Source organism: Typopeltis vanoorti, chromosome 2 (genome assembly GCF_054136105.1).
Source record: "Typopeltis vanoorti isolate ZY-2024b chromosome 2, IOZ_Tvanoo_1.0, whole genome shotgun sequence".
Classification (NCBI taxonomy): domain Eukaryota; kingdom Metazoa; phylum Arthropoda; class Arachnida; order Uropygi; family Thelyphonidae; genus Typopeltis; species Typopeltis vanoorti.
The window spans coordinates 149,926,635-149,944,514 of NC_143550.1; the positions used below are offsets into that span (position 1 = coordinate 149,926,635).

Below are 17,880 nucleotides of genomic sequence, written 5' to 3' on the forward strand. Positions count from 1 at the left end.
ACCTTCTCGTGGTGCACACTGTTGGGTATCTAATTTGACACTGAACGAACAAGGATGGGCTGGCAATTTGGGATTTAGCCGACCAAATTGTATTCTTATTGGTTAAACCAAAATAAAAAATGATGGTACAACATGACAAAATTTCATGCCGGCTGGGGCGTCGCCCGGTTAAACAAGGCCCCAGGAAACCGGGGCCTTGTTTAACAGGGCCACCTTGTTTCGCCAGGGAACCAGGGCGAACAGCGAAAAGTCAGCTACTGGAACAAATCTGAAAAACACACCCCAACTCAACATCACCAGAGTTAAAGATCGGACTATCAACATAAAAAGTCTGAATGGCAAAGAAATGGAGCTAGCTGAGGAATTAGATAAGCACCAGATCAACATAATAGGGGTGACTGAAACAAAAAAGACCAAAACTGGTGAGATCTTTCTGAGCAATAAATACAAAATGTTATATTCAGGCAATGACAATCAAGGAAAAGAAGGAGTAGCCATAGTATTCAACACAAAATATGAGGCTAATCTTCGTGTATGGCAGGCAGTCTCAAGTAGAGTAATGTGGGCAAATATGAGAATGGGGAACTGGACAATGAGACTTATTTGTGCCTATGGTCCCACAGAAGGCTCTACTAAGGTAGAAGTGGAGGAATTTTTTGACGCTTTAGAAAAAGCAACTGACACAATGAAAAAGGAAAAGTTGGTCCTTGTTGGGGATCTAAATAGCAGAGTAGGAAATGATTGTGAGACATACAAAAATATTTTGGGAAAATTTGGAGAAAAGAGCAAAGCTAATAATAATGGCAAATATCTGTTGGATTTCTGCTCAGGACATGGACTGGTTATTACTAACACCATGTTCCAACATAAAAATGTGCACAAATTCACACGGAGAGAAGAGGCTAGGAATAAGAAAAGTCTCATTGAGTATGTTATTGTTGATAGTGATGTTTTCTCCCTGGTGCAGGACACCAGAGTGTACAGAGGATTTGAAATTGGAAGTGATCACTATTAAGTCTTGAGCAAGATAAAATTGAATTTCATATTGAAAAGAATAACATGTAAGAAAGTTTCATCATCATCATCAAATTCCTGCCATGTACCCTCAAGGGGTGTACAGGATATGACAGTACTACATGAAAAAATTACATCATTACTAACTTCCTATCTACAATTTTCCTCCAAATCAGTCTGTTACTTGTCAAGACTCCAACATTATCAGATCTTATATTTCTATCGTCTAAGGCACTTCGTACCGTATCAATCCACCTATATCTTGGTCTTCCTCTGGGTCATTTTCCTGCCAACCTGGCAGAGAACACTTGTTTTGCTAATCTTTCCTCGTCCATTCTATTTAAGTGACCATACCATCTGAGATTAGCTATGCTAACGCATTCCTGGATGCTGACAATGTCAAGTTCTTTCCTAATATCCTCATTTTTAATATGATATTGCCATTGATGCCATCTGTTCACGCCTCTAATCTTTCTCAGGACTCTCATATCTGCGGTCTCTAGTCTTTGGTCAAGTGTTTTACTTCTGACCCAGCTCTCAGATAAAACACATGCCTGGTCAGTGATAAAAAACACTGACCAGGCATGCAGTCAGGAATACATATCCATACTTGAAGTAGAAAAAGCCATCAAAGGCTTGAAATGTGGAAAGGCAGCAGGAGTAGATGATATTCGACCAGAAATGCTGAAGTATGGTGGTATAAAAATCTTACAGTGGCTGCACTGCATAGTTCAGAAAGCCTGGAGAGAGGGACGAATTCCCGATGATTGGAGTAGAGCTCTCATAGTACCCATATATAAAAAGGGAAATAAAACTGCATGTGAGAATTACAGAGGTATTTCCCTACTGAGTGTTCCTGGCAAGATCTATGCAAGTATACTTGAGAAACGGTTGAGAAGAATTGTGGAAGAAAAGCTTGGTGAAGAACAAGCTGGATTCAGGCCAAATAGAGGTTGTCAGGATCAGATCTTGACTTTATGACAAATAGTCGAGAAAGCATGGGAATACAACAAAGATCTGTATTTAAGTTTTGTCGATTTGGAAAAGGCATATGACAAGGTGCCAAGAGAGAAGCTATTAAATACGCTGCAGTTATATGGTGTCAATGGGGCATTATATCAAGCAATACTTAGTCTTTATTTGAGTTGTAAGTCAGCAGTTAGAATTGAAGGAAGTACAGGAAGATGGTTTAATGTTAAATCTGGTGTGAGACAAGGATGTACATTATCCCCTCTGTTATTCATTATCTATATGGATCACATTATGAAGGAATGTGGTATTAAACCTGATATCAAAATTGGAGATGTTAATGTCAGCTCTTTGCTTTATGCGGATGATGTTATATTTCTAAATAAATCCACTACAAGTCTGCAAGATTCTCTGACTAAAATGAATAGCTGTTGTAATAGATATGGTATGAAGGTCAGCAATAAAAAGACAAAGACAATGAAAATAGGCAGAATCATTGAAAATGTCAACTGTGTTGTGAATGGAGAACCTGTGGAACAAGTAAAACATTTCAGTTACTTAGGCACGATTTTTACTGAAGATGGTAAATTAAATATAGAAATAGACAACAGAATCAGCAAAGCTGGTATGGTGGGAAGTCAATTGAATAAATTCATATGGAATAAGAAAGAAATTAGTCGGAACACTAAATTAGCTGTATACAAGACAGTGTTCAAACCAGTTTTAACTTATGGATCTGAGAGCTGGGTCAGAAGTAAAACACTTGACCAAAGACTAGAGACCGCAGATATGAGAGTCCTGAGAAAGATTAGAGGCGTGAACAGATGGCATCAATGGCAATATCATATTAAAAATGAGGATATTAGGAAAGAACTTGACATTGTCAGCATCCGGGAATGCATTAGCAGAGCTAATCTCAGGTGGTATGGTCACTTAAATAGAATGGGAGAGGAAAGATTAGCAAAACAAGTGTTCTTTGCCAGGTTGGCAGGAAAACGACCCAGAGGAAGACCAAGATATAGGTGTGGATTGATACGGTACAAAGTGCCTTAGACGATAGAAATATAAGATCTGATAATGTTGGAGTCTTGACAAGTAACAGACTGATTTGAAAATTGTAGATAGGAAGTTAGTAATGATGTAATTTTTTCATGTAGTACTGTCATATCCTGTACACCCCTTGAGGGTACACGGCAGGAATTTGATGATGATGATGTTAATTTAAAGAAATCTAAATTATGATTATTTTTACATGTGAATGATCAGTCTGCAATAAGATTTCTTGGTATCAAGATACAAACCAGGGTGATGATCTTTTTTGTTGATAAATAGGCATTTCTTGATTACAAATTTTTTTTTGTGTAGATTAAGCAGAAATATCCTCAGGAGATAAAATTGCAGAAAGTACAGCAAGAATAGACCTATAATGGTAGATGTAGCTTTCTTCTTGAGTTTAACATCATATATAACAACATGTGGTATTATTTTTAATTGTTATTCTATTTTTTCTTTAACTGTATTGTATTTAAGTACTGATAATGGTCGTGAAACACGACTGAAAATTCTGCTGTCATTAAATAATTTATTCTCATTGTAAGCAAATCTGTCTCTTAATTTTATCAACCATTTTACACAGAAACCTTATTATGATATTAACCCATTCTCCAGTTCAGTATCTCTTTTTTGAAATGCCATTAATACAGTAACATTCAAAAAATTTTAGGAATAATTAATAATTCAAATGTTAAAAACTAATAACAATAAAACAATATTAGTAACAAAACTAATAAAAATTTGGACTATGATGGAACCACGATCTTTTGTTATATAAAATGATTCTTTAAAACTTAAAAAGAGAAATTAAAGGTAAGAACCAAATCCTGGAGACTCAGTGGCAAACTTTGAAGAAAGCAATGATTGAATCAGAAATATGTGATTAAGTTGTCTGCAAGAATAGAAAAATCAGAACTCCATTGGTGGACACAAGAAGTTAAAAATGCACACACCAGAGCAAAAGAGAAAAATGTAAAGAGAAATAAGCTATGTGTAAAAGCAGCTAAACAAAAGTCATGGGAAAATTGATAAAAAAATATGGAAAACAAACATCACACAGGTGGCAAATATTCTGTTGCCAACTTTGTGATGTGCTATTAAAGAAGCTACGAAATGGTAGAAAGATTCCTGTAAAAGGAATCAGAAATGCTAAAGGCGATACAGAATCTGAAAATAAAGATATAGTCTAGTTGTTTGAAGTAATTACTTTGAAACACTGCTAAATGAAACAAGAAGTGACAAAACAGTAGTATATATCAATACTATGAGTCAATATTATCATAACCATAAAATTCCTAATATGCACCTTCAAGGGCAGGATATCATGATAGTACTACATGAAGAATTTATATCATTACTAACTTCCTATCAGCAATTTTCGTCCAAATCAATCTGCTATCTGTCAAGTAACATTATCGGATCTTATATTTCTGTCTTCTAAGGCACTTTTTACTGGATCATCATCATCAAATTCCTGACATGTACCCTCAAGGGGGTGTACAGAATATGATAGTACTACATGAAAAATTTACATCATTACTAACTTCCTATCTACAATTTTCCTCCAAATCAGTCTGTTATTTTTCAAGACTCCAACATTATCAGATCTTATATTTCTATCATCTAAGGCACTTTGTACCGTATCAATCCACCTATATCTTGGTCTTCCTCTGGGTCATTTTCCTGCCAACCTGACAGAGAACACTTGTTTTGCCAATCTTTCCTCGCCCATTCTGTTTAAGTGACCATACCACTTGAGATTAGCTTTGCTAACGCATTCCTGGATGCTGACAATGTCAAGTTCTTTCCTAATTTCTTTGTTTTTAATATGATATTGCCATCTGCTCATGCCTCTAATCTTTCTCAGGACTCTCATATCTGCAGTGTCTAGTTTTGCTCAAGTGTTTTACTTCTGACCCAGCTCTCAGATCCATAAGTTAAACTGGTTTGAACACTGTCTTGTATACAGCTAATTTAATGTTCTGACTAATTTCTCTCTTATTCCATATGAATTTATTCATTTCACTTCCTACCATACCAGCTTTGTTGATTCTATTGTCTATTTCCATATTTAATTTAGAATCTTTAGTAAAAATCATGCCTAAGTAGCTCAAATGTTTTACTTGTTCCACAGGTTCCCTGTTCACAACACATTTGACATTTTCAACAATTCTACTTATTTTCATTGTCTTTGTCTTTTTAATGCTCACCTTCATACCATATCTATTACAACAGTTATTCAATTTAGTCAGGGAATCTTGCAAACTTTTAGCAAATTTATTTAGAAGTATAACATCGTCCGTATAAAGCAAAGAGCTGACATTAACATCTCCAATTCTGATATCATGTTTAATATCACTTTCCTTCATAATTTGATCCATATAGATAATGAATAACAGAGGGGATAATGTACATCCTTGTCTCACACCAGATTTAACATTAAACCATCTTCCTGTACTTCCTTGAATTCTAACTGCTGATTTACAACTTAAATAAAGACTAAGTATTGCTTGATATAATGCCCCATTGACACCATATAACTATAGCGTATTGAATAGCTTCTCTCTTGGCACCTTGTCATATACCTTTTCCAGGTCGACAAAACTTAAATACAGATCTCTGTTATATTCCCTTGCTTTCTCAACTATTTGTCGTAAAGTGAAGATCTAATCCTGACAGCATCTATTTGGGATGAATGCAGCTTGTTCTTCACCAAGCTTTTCTTCCACAATTCTTCTCAACCGTTTCTCGAGTATACTTGCATAGATCTTGCCAGGAACACTCAGCAGGGAAATAACTCTGTAATTCTCACATTCAGTTTTATTTCAATTTTTATATAAGGGTACTATGAGAGCTCTACTCGAATCATCAGGAATTCGTCCCTCCCAGGCATTCTGAACTATGCAGTGCAGCCACTGTAAGACTTTTATACCACCATACTTCAGCATTTTTGGTCGAATATCATCTGTATCAATTTTGCTATATCAATACACCTATATCTTGGACTTCCTCTGGGTCTTTTTCTTGCCAACCTGTCAAAGAACACTTGTTTTGCTAATCCTTCCTCTTTCATTCTGTTTAACAACCTTTACCACTTGAGATTAGCTCTGCAACACATTCCTGGATGCTAAATATGTCAAGTTCTTTCTTAATATCCTCATTTTTAATATGATATTGCCACAAGTAAAATAATGAGACAACATGACTTTTGTTTTATTATTTTAAAAAGAATCAAAAGTTGAGCAGCTTTCAGAAGTAAACTGTGGACTCAAATATACTAACACAGTGAACACTAATTACTGTGACCATACCACCTGAGATAACTCTGCTAATGCATTCCTGGATGCTGACAATGTCAAGTTCTTAACTAATTTCCTCGCTTTTAATATGATATTCCGATTGATGCCATCTGTTCACGCTTCTAATCTTTCTCAGTACTCTCATATCTGCGGTCTCTAGTCTTTGTCAAATGTTTTACTTCTGACATAGCTCTCAGATCCATAATTTAAAACTGGTTTGATAACTATCTTGTATAAAGCTAATTTAGTGCTCCGACTAATTTCTCTCTTATCCACATGAATTTATTCTACTGACTTCCTACCATACCAGCTTTGTTGATTCTGTTGTCTATTTCCATATTTAATTTACCATCTTCACTAAAAATCGTGCCCAAGTAGCTGAAATGTTTTACTTGTTCCACAGGTTTTCCGTTCACAATGCAGTTGATATTTTCAACGATTCTGCCTGTTTTCATTGTCTTTGTCTTTTTATTGCTGACCTTCATACCATATGTATTGCAACAGTTATTCAATTAAGTCAGGGAATCTTGCAGACTTGTAACGGATTTATTTAGAAGTATAACATCGTCCGTATAAAGCAAAGAGCTGACATTAACACCTCCAATTTTGATATCACGTTTAATACCACTTTCCTTCATAATGTTATCCGTATAGATAATAAATAACAGAAGGGGATAATGTACATCCTTGTCTGACACCAGATTTAACATAAAAGCAAACTTCCTATATTTCCTTCAATTCTAACTGCTGACTTAATGATAAATGCACGTAAACACAAGAAAGATATTTAATTAACCAAATATTTCGGTCTAGAAATAGCAGACCATCTTCAGTGGTATTACAAGAACAGTTTTAAAAAATACAAGCTAGAACAATAACAATAGATCGTTAAAAATAGAACATGCCGCATGATGTTATATCACTAAGTATAAAACGGAACATTTTGAAGTAGAGACATGATTGGAAAAAAAAAAAAAAATTAATGAGTAATCTTGATTAGACTTTCCCAGATTTTTGATATAGATATACAGTCATTACGATTCAGGTTAGGACGATGGAGTAAGGCCTCCACGCTTTCCTTGAACAAACGTCCGAACCTATAACGCTATCTATGTAAGAGGCGAGTCCTGGACCAAAAGATGCTGTGGTCAGTTTCAATCCCGTGTTGAGCCAATCCAGACTTTTCAGGTTTGTTGTGAAGAATGGAGGATTAATGTTCTTGGATTCTTTTTTCAAGAGCACGTCCAGTCTGTCCAAAATAGGAAAGACCACAGTTGCAAGGAATTTGATAAACTCCAGGAAGAGATAAAGTTGAGCATTTGTCTTTAGAAGGAAAATGAGAAGACAATTTGTTAATAGGTGAATACGTAGTTGTTAAATCATATTTCTTTAAAATTCTTGCGATAGGTTCTGAAATACCGAAGATATAAGAAATAGGCACTCGACATATTGAAACTTTGTTTTGTGGAGGATTATAAGAGTTGAGAAGATGTTGAGTACTTTTTTTAGAAAAGCCACTGAGTTTCATGTGTTGTTGGATAGTAGAAAGTTCTTTCTGTAGATAATCAAAAGTAGAACAATTAGTTTTGGCTCTTCTGATGAGGCATTTTATAATTCCTGTTTTTTTGACAAGGATGATGGGCTGATTCTTTAAGAATATAACGACCTGTGAACGTTGGTTTCCTGTATACTGTAGTTGTAAGAATATTTGAAGGTGACTGAATGAGGAGAATGTCTAAAAAAGATAACTGGTTGTTTTCTTCTATTTCCATAGTAAACTTTAAACGATGATGCCAGGAATTAATACTGTTTAAAAAAGAAGGTAAAGAGTTTTTGCTGTGAGGCCAAATAGTAAAGATGTCATCTATATATCTTACCCAAAAGGATGGTTAAGGGGAAAATAGATGAGAAGAGGACTTTTTCTAAATGTTCCAAATAAAAGTTGGCTAAAGCAGGAGAAAGAGGACTTCCCATGGCCGTTCCTTCTACTTGGCTATAAAATTTATTTTGACATACGAAATATCCAGAATGTATTACGAAATCGAATAGTTTTATAATGTCTTGAGGAAAGATGTCAGCAAGTAATTTTAAAGTTTCCTTGAGAGGTACATTGGTATATAGAAGATTCTATATCAAAGCTAACCATAAGATCTGTAGGTTGTAATGAGACATTTTTTAATTTTTCTAAGAAATCTGAGGAGTTTTTTTAAAAAAGAATTAGAGTTGCCAATGTAAGATTTCAATAATTTAACTAGATATTTGGCTATACGGTAAGTAGGAGAATCAATACAATCTACTATTGGACGAAGAGGATAGTCAATCTTATGGATTTTTGGCTATTTTGCATTTTGCAAGACCTCCTAGACCATAAAATCTAGTAGGACTTGCAAAATGAGTTTTAAGTCTAATCAAGATTACTCAATTTTTTTTTTTTTTTTTTTTTTCAATCATGTCTCTATTTCAAAATGTTCCATTTTATACTTAATACTTAGTGATATAACATCACGTGCCGTGTTCTATTTTTAACGATCTATTGTTAGTATTCTAGCTTGTATTTTTTAAAACTGTTCTTGTAATACCACTGAAGATGGTCTGCTATTCCCTGACCGAAATATTTGGTTAATTAAATATCTTTCTTGTGTTTACGTGCATTTATCATTCAGTCTTATGTCACAAGTATCCTTAAAACAGCTAACTGCTGACTTAAAACTCAAATAAAGATTAAGTATTGCTTGACATAATGCCCCATTGACACCATATAATTGTAGCGTTTTGAACAGCTTTTTCTTGGTACCCTGTCGTATGCCTTTTACAGGTTTACTAAACTTAAATTACAGATCTTTGTTATATTCCCATGATTTCTCAACTATTTGTTGTAAAGAGATAATCAGATCCTGACAGCCTCTATTTGGCCTGAATCCAGCTTGTTCTTCACCAAGCTTCCTTTCACAATCTCTCCAAGTGTTTCTCAAGTATACTTGCATAAATCTTCCAGGAACACTCAATAGGGAAATACCTCTGTAATTCTCACATTCAGTTTTATTTCCCTTTTTTTGTATGTTTGTACTATGAGAGCTCTACTCCAATCATCTGAAATTCATCCCTCTGTCTAGGCCTTCTGAACTATGCAGTGCAGCCAATGCAAGACTTTTATACCTCCATACTTGAGCATTTCTGGTCGAACATCATCTACTCCTGCTGCCTTTCCACATTTCAAGCTTTTGATGGCATTTTCTACTTCAACTATGTCCATAGTTGAAGTAGAAAAAGTGTTCCTGATTGCATGCCTGTCGAGTGTTTTTTACCACTGTGCTATCACTGCTTGTTTCATTTAACAAAGTTTTGAAGAAATTGCTCCATACAACAAGGATATCTTTTCCTCCAGTTTTCATGTCACCTTTATCATCTCTAATTTCCTTTACAGCACTCTTTGCTCCATTTCCGAGCTTTTTCAATCGCCTCCAGAATATTTTGCCACCTTCCTGATATTTATTTCCTATGTTCTTTCCAAAGTCTTCTCTTCCCATGACTTTTGTTTAGCTAGTTTTACACAGTGTTTAGCTTTGTTACATTTGCCTCTCTATTCTCTAGGAGCACAAGCTGATTAATTCACCAGGAACTTTTGATATGCGTTCTTCTTTTCCTTCACTGTCTTCTCTTTAACTTCCAGTGTCCATCATGGAGTTCTGATTTTTCTATCCTTGCAGTCAACCTCACCACATACCTCTCTGGCTAAATCAACACTGAATCTCCAAGGTTTGGTTCTTGTTCTCAAACTCTTTCATTTTTTCTTCAATAATCTTTGTGTATTTTAGTCTACAGTTCACATCTGAGAGCTGCTCTACTTTTATTCACTTTAAAACTTTCTTACGTGTTGTTAGTTTCAATATGCAATTTAATTTTAATCTGCTCAAGACTAAATGGTGATCTCTTCCAATTTTAAAATCCTCTGTACACTTCAGTGTCCTCCACTAGTGAGAAAACATCACTATCAACAATAACATAGTCAATAACACTTTTCTTATTCCTTGCCTGTTCTCTCCGTGCAGATTTGAGCACATTTTTATGTTGGTACATTGTGTTAGTAATAACCAGCCGATGTCCTGAGCAGAAATCCAACAGGTATTTGCCATTATTATTAGCTTTGCTCTTTTCTCCAAATTTTTCCAAAATATTTTTGTATGTCTGACAATCATTTCCCACTCTGCTATTTAGATTCCCAACAAGGACCAACTTTTCCTTTTTTATTGTATCAGTTGCTTCCTGTAATGCGAGTCAATATTAAGTATTTTTACTGATAAGGTTTTTTGAAAAAAAATTATTTTATTAAAACAACTATACCCTTTTAAATCAGTAAAACCTGAGTGTGAATCTGGAACAACATGAACAAATTTATAGGAATATATAAGCAATCTTTTTATTCTATGGAGTGTCCTATTTAACCTACTACTACTGTTGGCTATGTTTTGTGTGTATGTGATTACAAGATGAAATATGACTGAAACAATATTAGCAAAAAGAAGGATCTATTTCAATCATCAGTTAAGAAGGTGATATCAAAGACCTACCTTGGTAGCATGAATGATGGATTTCCTTTAACTACGTGGAAAGAATATGAAAGATAGACTAACTGTAATATTAATTATTAAAAAAGAAATCATTTGAGAAGTAATAAGTAAGACTTGAGATATGAAAAAGTAATGAATGAAACTCAGTATATAAAAGTGAGATGGAAAAAAGTCTGTGTAGCTCAGTGGAAGTGGCACTTGAATTCTCTATGTTAAGCCTCCTGAAGATAGACTTAAGTTTAAGTCTAGTCACTGAGTGAAGGAACTTTTTCTAAGCCTTTCTTTGACTGGTTCATAAGTTAGTCAATCTCTGGTATGGACAAGTGGCTTTTTTTCACCCTGAAACTCAGGTTTTTCATCGTGTAAACTCGAGAAAATCGACCATAGAACCCATATTATTTCAGACAAAAACATATGCTGTTAGGATTAGGTACCAAGAGATGGCAGCTGCTTATAATTAGTAATAGGCTTATGCCAGTTTACTCTGATTGAACTGCCACTCAGTCTTTAAAGCTAGACAGGATTGAAAAGCCTCACCTCTTTCCTATAAGGGAATAAAAGGCACTAGCTGATAGCAAAAAAAGTAATGAATAAAATCCAAGATATAAAAGGTTAGTAAAACCCAAGTCATAAAAATAAATAAAAACCAAGATATGAAGCATGTGCAAAAATTAAAAGGTTAAAAGAATACCTTATGGGAAAAATAATGAAATAAGAGCATGTATAATATGAACAAAAAAACTAGATCAATATAAAATTAGTCATGATAGCAACATTCATAAGTTTTTTTTAAACTGAAATTAGAGAAAGCTGAGATTTTTCCTACCAGAAACTTAGTCCTTTTTCCTCCTACCCCTTAAAAAAAAAAAAAAGTCATAAAACAAAAGTACTTACATTCTCAGCACACTATTGGCAATAAAGATCAACTGCTCTTAGTAGAAGTTTATAAAAAGTCAAGTTTACTTGGTTATAACAGGTCACTGGATCCAATACATTAAACAGATGAAATGGGAAAAGAATGAGTTTGCTCTAATTATGAAGACTGCAACAGATTTACGTGATCATGACAGCACATATTCTTGGAGAAATTGGTACAATGAATGTAAATGATAAAATACAGCAAGAAAAGTGCTGCAATCCAATAATTTGTTGTATATTTACTGTAAATAACACTTACAAGAACATAAAAGCAAATTGAATAAAGTATGAAGTTAAAAGTATACTAACACAATTTTCCTTTTGAGTCATCACTTCCTTCAGCTAAAGTGGTGACAACTAATAATGCAAACCCCCTCACTCCCCCCCCCCCCCAAACAGCATGTATAATGGTAATCATTTAATATCATATACAAATTATAAATATCTAAATTCAAACAACTGATATTTTATATACAAGAGATGCTATGGAAAGACACATAACAGTATTATGCTATACATGCAGAAGCAGTTTTAATGTAAATGTTATTTCAGAAAATCAAGGGGCCACAAAAGTCTGTCACGGTGACTTTCCTTTAGAAGAGTATCATGCCTCTGGACTTTTCCAGTACTTTGTTACAGTGAGGAATGACTAAATAAAAGTTTTTCTGATACTATTTCCAGCAGGTCCCATCACTAACTCATTTGTCACAATTTCACAAGTAGTTGTAATGTAGATAAAAACAAAATGGCAACAGATACTTGTGTATGCTACAAGAGAAAAATCAACTAAGTACACCTGATTTTCAGAAAGGTCTGTGAGGATGCACATCAAACACTATGCATATGCAATGCATGATTTCTTTTTAATATCATTCCCACAGAAAGTAGGTGCACAAGAGAAAAGGAATCTATTCTTGAAAAGTTGGAGGTTGTTAGTGGGGAATGATTCATGCAGAAGGCTACTCCATAACACAAAATAAATGGAATGAAAGATGAGTGAGAGTAGCAGGTTTGGTGAGTTGAACAGTAAAAGGATGTAGGGCAGCTATTGTTCATATTTTGTCAGAAATGACAAAACACGAACAGTGCACATGGAAGTTTCTGTAGAAAAGACAGTGCACAAAGCAACAATTTGTGAGACAGTGACTGGAGTCTATGAGACAGAAGTAGTCAAGAATTAGCCAAAATGCCTTCTTTTGAACAACATCAATTTTTATAGAGGTGCACTATCCCAAAACAGTATTCTAAAGTGAGGTGGATTTCTTCAGAGCTAGTTAGTTAATGTTACATACAATGTCTTTGATGAAACTGGATGCCAAGAGGGTTTTTTTTTTTTGAACTATAGATGTGATGTGTTTGTGCCAATAAAGGCTAGAAGTAAATGTCAGTTCAAGTCTTGACTGCTCAGCTAAATATTATCAAAATTAAAAAGAGAGCTAAGGTAATTTTTGAGAGGAAAAAGACAAAACTGTGTTTTGGAGGCATCAAAAGGTCACTAGGTTGGCATTCACCTCAAAGACATCACAGAGATTGGTGGAACAATCTAGAGCTTTTTTCAGCCAAGTCAAACCCCACTTTCCTGTTGTATAGCCTGTTTCTGACAGGGCTCTGGTGTATCTGGCAAGTAGTGCTACATCTTACCAGGTACACCATCTGCCAACTTAGGTGTCTAATTGTCCCTAGTTGGAAGAAATGCCAAGTAGACACCTAAGTGGAAGATGCCTTTCACTTTTGCACCACCTTGCTCACTTGAAGGCCTGAAATGGCTGCTGTCATGTTTAATCTTCAGAGCAAGAGCACTGGTTTCTATTTTATAGGTTAAACCCTTCAAGGCCATGCCAAATACACTGTAGGGATCCAGACCCTCTCCATTTGAGGATACAACAGTGTAAAATGGCAGAACTTGACAGTAATGGATCAGGAGGCTTCTCAACCAGCTAATGAAAAATTCTGTTGCCACTTACGCTGTCAGAAGGCAACGCACAATCAAGACTTTTTTTAAAGCACTATGTTTGCAAGTCTTTAATCCTCGACTGCATGCTCCAGCTCTTTAACTTTTTTTTTTAACTCTTCCTCCACAACATCAATGAAAGAATGTAACCAATCACAGTTATAGTGCAGATCTTAAAAGACAAGCATTAAAAATACACACAAAAAACTTCCGCATCCACTTTACCAACATTTGTAGCCTTATTAAATGATGCGCACCTCCATTCACAATTATCGAAACTAGACCTATTATTCCTCAATTAACTAATGTCCATCTCAGATGCTAACTATACCTTACACAATTCTTTTGACATAAAGAGTGTGCTTATACATTCATCAGAAATGATATCCCATGCCAGAGAATACAAACCCCCCACCCCCTGTATAACCTATTCTTGCTCAAAACCTCCTTAAACTTTGTTGCATTCGTTTGTTTCTATACAGTTCCCTGAACTCTGATATCTGACTTCTGCATCTGTCTATCTCTAAAACTGTACTTTTTGCAATCAAAATATTTAAATAGTGAGGTCACCTTCTTCAGGGTCTATGAAGTTAACTCAAACTGTGTTCTTTAATTCCACTAATCAAGCATGCAGGGATGTTGAGATATATGCTATTAGTAATGAAACAATCTTCAAGTAGCTATTCTCAAGTCTTGTATCTTCTGACATTATGAAGGTGGAAAATGGGATGACCTCCATCACTTTTACTCCTTTCTTCCTTGGTCAAACTACTGTTTTTATTATACAAATCCAAAAACAACTGCATGATTGAATAACAAAAATAATTCTTACTAAAATTTCACCTTCCATTCTATCCAAAATACCTGACCACTATCCAAGTGACAATTCTACAAGAACATCAAGGATTCAAGAAAAAAAAAAAATTCACATATTGCAAACAGCTCATGACCAAAAATCAGCTTTACACAGCAGTTCACTACACCTGCAAAAAAATTAATAAATTGCAAACTACTGCCACTTCTTCTCTTTACAATTGGGTAACCGGTCTCTTCCCTAGCTACTCACTACACAATAGTAAATGTTTTTCTTTGATTTTCCCACCAAGCAGGAGTATCCCATGACTGTACTCTCATCCACCCTCCTCCTCCTTCAGTACATAAATAATCTTTTACTGACTTCAAATCCTATTCATACCTTTGCTGATGACAGTACACTTGATTCTTCTTCTTTATTTCAAATCTTGTAATGAAGCCTCTATATCTTCCATAACCAATGTCCTAAACTCTGATCTCCTTTGCTGTTCCTTAGTGGAGTGAGGATAACTTTTCATGAACTTCAATGCAGCCAGGTTTCATGTAGTCTAATTTCTTGCATGAAAGATCCTACATCACTTCCCTTACTTTTGCTAACACCCAAATCTTCAAATATCAGATTTTTCTTGGGCAGACATCGACTTAGAGCCTTTCCGGACACAAACACATCTTAATCATAAATTCTTTAGCCATGCTCTCTGGGTACTTACTACCTACATAATAGGTAGTTTCTCTGATTACCTCACCAATGCAGGAGTATCCCAAGATCTCCTGCATTGAGAAAAACTATGTCAGGAACTATCAAATGACAACAGCACAGGTTCTTTCAAACCTTTCCAGCATTTCCAGGTGAGACGATCTAAGGATCCTTTCCTTTAGTGTTTACTGATCTAAGGATCTCAACTAGAAATCTGCACTGGTGATCCAACTCTCTGGCAGCTAAAGGTGATAAAGCAGACCGTTGATGAACTGCAGTTCAGAGCAATGGCATTTATATGTTTCGAATTAATTATAACCAATGATCTGCATTTTCACTTGTGGTTTTTCAAATACTTTTTTTCAGTGTTAGTTATTTATTATTATTAGTTATTACACAAAACACAAAATATAAAATTTACCTAATTTTTTTTACCATTAATAATCCTGCAAATCAAATTCCTTATATTCAAATATTATTTTGCACCTGCAGATATATTTAATAAGTGACAACTCACCACGGGAATGCAGTGAGTCACTCCATCACCTGAATCAATAACCAGTCCAGTTAATGTTCGTTCTCCAACTTGACGTGACGTCCAAGAAGCAGCTAATGCCAATACAGCCTGAAATTAAATTATTTTCACTTTTTAAATTTGACAAAAATTAAGTAAAACTATTTTCTACATCAGTAATAAAAGCACATGGATGGTAAATAATGCCAAGCACACCAAGACTCTGCAATCCAAAAATGTTATTAACTAACTATCCATCTGTTAACAAAAAAAAATATATATATATATATATATATATATATATATACACCCTATAATATAAAATGATAAGCCTTTTTATGTAACGTTTTTGTGTCATGTTTTTTGTCAAGTTATTTGAAACGTTTTGAAATTCATGGGCTACCCTGAGTGTCGAATCTTCAAAATTCAAGGAGAACCGGCCTACCAGTCCGGAATTCGGGAGGGGTTGGGCGGCGTAGGCATGGGGGGGGGAACCCCAAGTGTGCGTATATATATATATATATATATATATATATATGAGAGAGATTTTTATGATTCGTATCCATGTTTTTATTTATATGAAAACATGTCATAATGGGTGATTAACTATTAACAATTTTATTAAACTATTATACTTTGGCAGTGTCAATGACAGTTAGTAAAAATAACCTTTGTAAAAGTGATGCGTTATTCAATTAATTTGTTACAAGATAATTCTATAAACAGAAAATACTGTTATACAATTAAGCTTAATAATTCAAATGAAAACTTTACATCATTTACCGTATACACATTAATGTATACAATTCGTTTCAGATGAATTTTGACATATTAAATTAGTACTAAATACCATAAATCTACTATAAAGCTTCAGCGACAACTAAACTGAATGACTTATGTAATAAATTTGAAAATCTGCAAACACAGGAACATGGAAAACAAGTGCATTTTATGGTGAACTATAGAACAAGTAAAATAACTAAACTATTTAGCCTGTTTTTAGTGAAGATGGCAATTTTACAGAAGCATATAACAGAACAAATAAGGCTAGTGTAGTCTGGTTGGCCAAGGTTAGTGTATATACTCTAACACAGTGCTTTCCAAACTTATGGATGCCAAGGCCCCCCTCTAGAAAAATGAAAATATTTCACAGCCCCCATCGAAAAAAAAATCATACTATAGACATATTATTATGATATTTATTGTATTTATATTCAAGATTTTGCATTTGTAATCTTTTTTTGTGTTTCTTATCAATACCTTTGAAATGAAACTTATATAAATAAAGCATATATTTACTAATATTCATTAATCGGCGAAATACACAAGAAGTAAAATTTGTGAACCAACACCGATGTGCGATTTTTTCCATTAAAATATAAAAAAGAACAAAAAAGAAATAATAAATACGTTTCTTTTAATATTAAAAAAAAAAATCTATTTAGTCTTAAAACATTTTAAATTTGTTTTCATTATTTCACGGCCCCCTCTCAACAAAACTTACCGCCCCCGAGGGGGCCAACGACCCACAGACTGAGAAGCGCTGCTATAACAAACAAGCTGGGTTCAAGATTTGGGCATGAATTGAGAATGTTTTGAGGTGTAAGATGAATTTCATTACTTAGTAGTATGAGATCACTGCATCTTATGAGGGCAGTAAAAAATGTTTTTGTTTGTAATTAAATTTTATGACTACAAGTTTAAATAAAATATATGGGTTTAATGGTCATTAGTATTATGGATAAGTAGATAGTTTTGCACACTAACAGCTATTAAACTACAAATTTTATTTTAAAAATTTTGCGATTTAAGTCTTCCCAACATATTAAAAATGTGCACATATCTTGCAAGATAATACCTATTAAATTCAAATTAAAATTGACAAGAAACTATGTTCTTGTTTAATCCTTTGTAAGCAAACAAAGTTTGCATGCGAAGTATCTTCCTGATTAGCCTACTTGTAAATATAAGCAGTTGAATTCATGTTGACAATTTCGGTATTCCATAACTCAAAGCACAGTTCCCTTCATGTGTATATTGTTATGTATTAAGGGAAGGATCACCACCCAGACTAGTTTTCAATA

General features: G+C 34.4%; 1 protein-coding gene across 1 annotated transcript in view; it reads right to left on the bottom strand.

Moving 5' to 3' along the window:
* Arp3 (Actin-related protein 3) overlaps positions 1 to 17,880 on the bottom strand; it is a 204,791-nt gene that overhangs the window by 89,464 nt on the left and 97,447 nt on the right. Inside the window, exon 6 of the mRNA XM_090408792.1 lies at positions 15,800 to 15,907. Within this exon, the coding sequence (XP_090264918.1) occupies positions 15,800 to 15,907 (108 nt within the window). The remainder of the gene's footprint in view (positions 1 to 15,799; positions 15,908 to 17,880) is intronic.